Genomic DNA, 7028 nt, shown 5'->3' with positions numbered 1-7028 from the left:
TGAGAAAGTGCTCTGATTTGCGCAGTAGACGTTTTCAATTCTTGGCCTCGAACTTTGTTGTCAGATTCTTGGTCCCTTAGCCTTTATAACCTCGCTTGATAACGCTCAACAATTTCGATCATTGCCTGGTGATGTTCACCGCTGGTGAGCAGCACCTTCTCGGTGAGCATGGAAGAAGAAGGTGAGGAACACTGAGAAGGTACACTAACTGGGGTTCCCCATATTTTCAAGCTCAGACACAGTGCATTCCTGAGTCTGGCCACATTGCACGTGACCTGCGCCACAGCTCACACCAGTGAGCGAAGCCCGTGCCACTCCATCTTACATCACCAGCCTCATCAGCCTCGCGGACGTCGCGCGTCAACCAGATCTCGAAGTCTTATCTAGAACCTCATCGTCGCAGATCGCAACAATGTCCACCAACGCCCCCGAAGCAAACGCAGAGCAGGCGCCGACCGCACCCAACTCGCAAGAGGCTCCTGCCCCCGGCGCCGCTCCGGCTGGCGGTGCCCCGGCGGCAGCCCCAGCTGCTGCTGTTCCGGAGGCAGTCGCGCCTGGCCCCGAACCGAAGGCGATCACTCGTAAGGACATGTCTCTGCGCGAGTTCCTGACCAAGATGGACGACTATGCTCCCATTGTATGACTCCTCGCCTCCCAGACTCAACGACGCATTTGAAGCTAACTACGATGGTCACAGATTCCCGATGCGGTTACAAACTACTACATGACCAAGGCCGGCCTACCCCCTCCGCCGCAGACCGATCCCCGCCTCGCGCGCCTGCTCGCTCTGGCGACGCAAAAGTTCATCGCAGATATTGCCGCCGACGCGTACCAATACAGCCGCATCCGCGCGTCCAACTCCAACGCCAATAACCCCATGGGCAACCTCGGCGCCGCCGCCGGCTTCCCCATCCCCGGCCAGCCGACAGGCCCCGCTGGCGCAAAAGACCAGGGCCGCGGTGGCCCGTTGGGTATTCAGCGTCCCGGCTACGGTGGCGGCGGTCAAGGAGGCAGCCAGAACCGCACGGTGTTGACGATGGAGGACCTCGGTATGGCCGTGGGCGAGTACGGTGTCAATGTCAAGAGGAGCGAGTTCTACCGGTAGAGGAGTGGGCTTCAACGAAGGTTTCTTTCCGGACGGGTGTATACATATCAAGGCGTTGGATGGTTTGCTTCGGCGTCGAGGGGCCAGGGAACATGGCAAAATGATTTTACAGTTTCAGCGGGCAAGTCACGCACGACCAAGAAAGAATGATACAATAGAGCCCATTCGTATATGAAGCAGAGGGTCATCATCGGCACATGGCCTGGCATTTTGATGCTACAATGCATCGCTGGTATCTTGACAATGTTGTACAAATGTCGGTCGTCATTTTCCTCCTCTCGCCCGAACATCCCCGGCTCCTCAGCAAACGTCCTCTTACAATCTGGACCAGATGAAGGGCTTTCTCGTACTAGACAGGCGCGCATTAGTTCCTGCTCAAGTCGTTTGCAATGTATGTGTCACTCACGGCGCGAATTCTCCAAGCTTGTGTCCTACCATATCCTCCGTAATGACCACATCGAGGAAATATCTTCCATTGTAGACCTGGAACTTGAGGCCGACGAAGTTGGGCAGAATAGTGGCCGATCGAGCCTGCGTTCTGATGGGAGGGACCTTCTTGCCAGGTGCTGGGCGGACGATGGCGAGACTGTTCGCATCAAGGTTAGGATCGAGGGGTGTTGGCCGAGGGGTATCGCAAAGGGTTCTCTTACGGGACGATGTTCGGTCCTGGAGGCGCAGCTGTCAGTTCACCATTTCCACATCAATGCAAGATGATTGCGACTTACCCTTCCACACCGATCTCTTCAGGAGGGCCAACGTGGGTTGCATTTTGGCGGCTGATGACCCTGTCTTGGGTTGATGGCGCTGCTGCTCTTCGCGATTCAACGCCTTGCTGCTGCGGCGCGCGGGAGGAACTTTCCGAGCTTCGAGAATTTGTCCGTGTCACGTGATGAGCCACTGTCGCGGTACAGCACCGCTGCCCGCCCCCAACGGAGACCCACTTCAAGTGCCGTCCCTCGTGCTGCTTGGTTCAACACATGGGCCTGCAGATTGTCACCGAATTGAAAGTCGAACGCAACAACAGAAGTTTTAGTCGCATCACAAGTTCACCTGATGTTCATTGCATTTCCTCCTCATCGCACAAATGGCCGAGCCACTGCGGTATAGCTGCAGCACACAATGCGCTGAATGGATACCTACCCATCGTTTCAGACGGCCAGAGAACGCTGGACTCGGTCAACTTTGTTTCCTGTCACGAACTGATGAAACGACTCAATCATAGTTTGGACTTCACACAAGGCCCACCCTGCTCCCCTTTGGAATGCGCAAGCCGGCCAGCGGGCTCAAAAAGAGAAAATCGCCTGTGCTGGGAGCTCGCAGTCAGCCCAATATGGCATCTTCCCCTTGTCTCATATCCGTAAACCAACGTCATGGACAGGCAAGAGATCACATTGTCTCCTATTCACCACGAGCCGTCTCCCGACTTCTATATGGATGCCAATTATCTTGCAACCGTGCTAGCATCATCCTCCCGGCCTCGCGGCTCAGTCTGGGCCTCTATGTGCTCCCACTTGATGATCAATGTGGGGAAAGTAGTCAAGCTGGCGATCCCTTAATTCCAGCCCACTCACCCGGTTGACAAAAAAAGCCGCACACTATACGCCACCCACCTCACCACTCTACCACCCATTTTTCCCCCTCAACACCACCCTCTTCGCCGTTTTTTTTACTGATTTTTTCTCTATTAATTAACCTATATAAAAATAGCTTACAATCACTATAGTACACCAAAAAAGGCTAAGATTCAAGGCGTAGTCAAGTTTATATAAAAAATCAACCCTATATACCCTAAATAGCAGATTTTTAACTACTATAATATAAAGTAGTAGTAGAGGTATAAGATATTTAAAGACTCTCCACGCTACTTCTATAATAACCCCTACTATAATAAAACTAAAAGGTATAAACAGCTTCTATTAAATAAAGATATCTATTAAATAAAGTAGTTACTATAGGACGCTAGATAGGATACTTAAACTCTTACTTAGTAAAGCTTACTTATAGAGATAAAGCTTAAAGTTAATTACTACTAATAAACTATTTAATAAGCTATAAGTACTCTTAGCTACTATAAATATATTACCTATTATAAAAGCTAAGTTAACCTATATACTACTAAAGACTATATTAATAAGGCGAGAGAGCTTCTAGAGTAATACCTTACTATTAATCACTAGTAAATAATATATTTTTCTAATAAATATCACTTTAGCTTAAGCCTAGAGGGAAGGATTTATATTATATATAAACCTAGAGAGCATTTTTATTTAGAATATATCTAAGAGGTTAACTTCCCCTAAGATAAACACTATAAACATATCTACATATAGAGGGCAGTTAAGTATAAGTTTAAGAGCAAATTAGTCTTCTATAATATAAGTAACTATAATAGTAAAATAAGCTATAAATATTATATTAAGTAGATCCTTAAGCCTCATATTAAGCGCTAGTTTAACTATAATAACTTATTTATATTAGAGGAGAATAGAGACTTTAGCTATAGCTCCTTATAAAGAAATAAGGTTTAGACTTAGAAAATAAACTATAAGCTAAGTTATTACTTTAACTATTATAATAGTCTAAATTAAAGTCTAATTAAGAACTACTAAGAAGTTCTAAAGGAGACTATTAAGTAGTACCCTTACTAAAAAGAGGGCGACATTAAGTAATTAGCAGAAAAGTTATAGTACTATAAGCTTAAATAGTTATCTATTAATAAGTAGGTAGATTTAATACCTTCAAAGTTTAAAGAGATAATTATATAAGAGGGCTAGATAACCTATTAGTAGTTTAAGTAATTAATTATTAAAAAAGGTTTATTTTGCTAGCTAGATTAGTATAATTAATACTAGGTTACTAGCGCCAAAAGGGGTGTAATAGGGTGGGTATGTTATAGTGTGCAGCTTTTTTTGTCAACCGGGTGCCACTATACCACGCGGAGGGAGATTCCCCAGCCATATGAAACCAGCCCAACTTAATTCCCTCTTTAGACCAACATCAGTCCATCACTCAACTGAATCCTGTCGCCGGGAAACTCTGCCAAACATGTCATTGTCTGCGCCATATTTGCTTTTGTCAGGCCGTCACGGCACTTGGCTTGCTCAAATTTGCTCAAGTGCCGCTGCTATCACTCCAACAAATTGCTCCGACGCCAGATATATATACTCAGATGGTTACGCAGACAGACTGCATATAATCTAACCCCAACGTGACTAGACTACCACGACGGTAGCTGTTAAATTAACGGGGTCGTTTTGTTAATTTGCCCACGCTAACCACTTCTAGGTTAGCAGTTAGAACAAAATATCGCTAAATCCAGGTTAGAAGTACTACTACTAATATTAGAAGTACTATACTTATATCCTATATTTAATAAATTATTTTTTCTCCCCTTTATATCACACTTTAGTAAATAGTTTTCTAAAAAGCCCTTAACTTTTTAGTATATTAGACTTTAAATATTAGAAATATTAGAAAACCTATTCTTACGTTTAAAAAAACGCGTTTTTAATATTATATATATATTTTCAAGGCTTTCTAAAATAGCTAAAGATAGGTAAAAAGAAAGCTTAATTTTGTATTATTATAATAGATATACGCGTCAGAGGTAGTACTTCAGGTACTTATGCTTTTTTTCCGGCGGCGGCGGAAGGGTTCTTCCGCGAGATCCTTCTAAAAAAGGCTTAGCGCGGGTAAATTAACAAAACGACCCCGTCAATTTAACACTAACCACCACGACCTGAGCAGCCGCAATCCTCGGCATTCTCGGCACCAATAACCACAACGTGACAAACCAGGAATGATGCAAGGTCCAGAGGGAAAAGCGCCCTAGGAGGTCCAGGTCCCGAGATCTGCTCTTCCCTGCCGGGACTACCCCACACGGCACATCACCCATGCCAAGCAAGCTTAGCCGGAGGAGGCTCTCTCTCTCTCTCTCTCGTCTTTATGTTACAGGCACACTAGCCAGGTTCCCAAATTTTCCTGCAAATCGCGTGCCTTTTTGGCTCTATACATGGGACGGAGCAAGGGTCTCCGTCACGATGGGCCCTGGACGAAGGCAGCCAGCCCCCAAAGTTCGAACCACACCCCCTAAAACTGTAAACGAGACGAAAAAGAAGAGGGGAACGATGGGCGATGAGGACAGCCGAGTATAAAGCCTACGGTGCCTCTGGGCTGATCTGGGGTGGTGGTCTTGGCTTTCTGGACCTCATCCGACCTTTACCTTCTTTTCTTAGTCTGAACCCCATTTTTTTGAGCTTCTTCCAAATTTCCATTCTTTCTTCGACAACATGAAGTTTTCCAACTTGGCTCTCGGAGCTGCGTCCGTCGCGTCGGTCCTGGCGGCCCCCGTCGACGGCTCTGCCAAGACGAAGCGTGCCGGCAAATTCACCTTCACCGGTGTCAACGAGTCTGGTGGCGAGTTCGGCCAGGCCAACCTGCCTGGACAGCTGGGCAAGGACTACACATGGCCCAACAAGACGGCTATTGATGTGAGTATTTGTGGTGAACGAGGTGAAGCAGGTGGCTGACTGAGAAAGACCCTGAGGGCGGCTGGCCTCAACACCTTCCGCATTGGAACTATGATGTAAGTGTCAGAGATGGGCTGTGAAGTTCCTGCTTATTGACATGCAATAGGGAGCGCATCATTCCTGACAAGTTGACGGGCACCATCAACGAGACCTACTTCTCTGGTCTTGAGGACGTAAGTGTTGCTCGTTGTCATTCAAACACCAGCGTAAGCTAACCCAGCCACAGCTCGTCAAGGACGTTACCTCGAAGTGAGCACCGAAAAGATTCTCGACCGAATCACAGCGAACTGACATTTTCAGGGGCTCCTACGCCGTCATCGATCCTCACAACTACGGCCGCTACTACGGCAACATCATCACCAGCAGCGCCGACTTTGGTGCTTGGTGGAAGACCGTTGCCGCTCGTTTCAAGGACAACGAGAAGGTCATCTTCGATACCAACAACGAGTACCACGACATGGACAACACGCTGGTCCACGACCTGAACCAGGCCGCCATCACCAACATCCGTGCTGCAGGTGCCACGACCCAGAACATCTGGATCGAGGGTAACTCGTACTCTGGTGCTTGGCACTGGATCGAGAGCGGCTCCGGCGACGCTCTCAAGAACCTGACTGATCCTTCTGATGCCACCGGCAAGAAGCTCTTCTACGAGATGCACCAGTACCTCGACACGGACGGCTCCGGCACCAACGAGGCCTGCGTCAGCACCACCATCGGTGCTGAGCGTCTTGCCGTTGCTACCAAGTGGCTCAAGGACAACAACAAGCAGGGTGTTCTCGGCGAGATTGGTGCCGGTGCCAACGACCAGTGCGTCACTGCCGTCAAGGGTGCCATCCAGCACCTTTCGGACAACTCGGACGTCTGGAAGGGCGCTCTCTGTAAGTTTCCAACCTTCTGACCTCCTTTTTTCACGACTCTAACCTTGAGAAGGGTGGGCTGCCGGTCCTTGGTGGGCTGACTACATGTACTCTATGGAGCCTACAACTGGTAAGGCTTTCGTCACATACCTACCGGTTCTCAAGACATTTGCTTGAGGCCGATCGCGATATTCGGATGTGGGGCCGTACCCCGTACCCCGTGCGCCCAATATGTATGGTTTAGATGCATATCTACCATAGAAGCGCATATGGTACTGGGTGCGTTCCCTCTGAATCAGTTTCAGTGGTAGATATTTTCTCAAGAGGGGCAAACCCCGTGTACATATCTGGAATATGAAGGCGTCTTGCCATTGAAGTGCAACCACTTTGCCAACATGACACACGATTGAAGGGACCAACCATCGCCAAAGCAAGCAACTGAATGCATGACCAAATTTTAGGTGCGAGATGAGGCACGGTGGAAGCTGTCTTGAACAGGCAGGTGGGTGGGTATCTGACAGGATTCCCCACGTT

The 7028-nt window shown here is 48.0% G+C and overlaps 3 protein-coding genes across 3 annotated transcripts; 2 read left to right on the top strand and 1 right to left on the bottom strand.

Annotated features, from left to right (window-relative positions):
• Positions 1-412: 412 nt before the first annotated feature.
• Positions 413-1105, top strand: taf10 (Transcription initiation factor TFIID subunit 10; the record flags this gene model as incomplete). The annotated part of the gene is made up of 2 exons (XM_036635781.1): positions 413-637; positions 698-1105. 2 exons carry the CDS (start codon positions 413-415, stop codon positions 1103-1105), a joined length of 633 nt encoding a protein of 210 aa, XP_036500519.1.
• Positions 1106-1420: 315 nt separating this feature from the next.
• Positions 1421-1873, bottom strand: CGCS363_v003931 (37S ribosomal protein S19; the record flags this gene model as incomplete). The annotated part of the gene is made up of 4 exons (XM_036635780.1): positions 1421-1454; positions 1512-1691; positions 1756-1771; positions 1831-1873. The coding sequence occupies 4 exons, from the start codon at positions 1871-1873 to the stop codon at positions 1421-1423; spliced, it is 273 nt and encodes a 90-aa protein (XP_036500520.1).
• Positions 1874-5394: 3521 nt separating this feature from the next.
• eglB (putative endo-beta-1,4-glucanase B) lies at positions 5395-6671 on the top strand (the record flags this gene model as incomplete). Its single annotated transcript, XM_036635779.1, has 6 exons — positions 5395-5595; positions 5644-5690; positions 5741-5807; positions 5861-5883; positions 5935-6515; positions 6568-6671. The coding sequence occupies 6 exons, from the start codon at positions 5395-5397 to the stop codon at positions 6669-6671; spliced, it is 1023 nt and encodes a 340-aa protein (XP_036500521.1).
• Positions 6672-7028: the final 357 nt, after the last annotated feature.

Source organism: Colletotrichum siamense (assembly GCF_013390195.1).
Source record: "Colletotrichum siamense strain Cg363 chromosome Unknown KSG_Cg363_contig02, whole genome shotgun sequence".
NCBI lineage: Eukaryota > Fungi > Ascomycota > Sordariomycetes > Glomerellales > Glomerellaceae > Colletotrichum > Colletotrichum siamense.
Note: the sequence above shows the minus strand (reverse complement) of the source record. Positions and strands in the feature narration are given on the sequence as shown.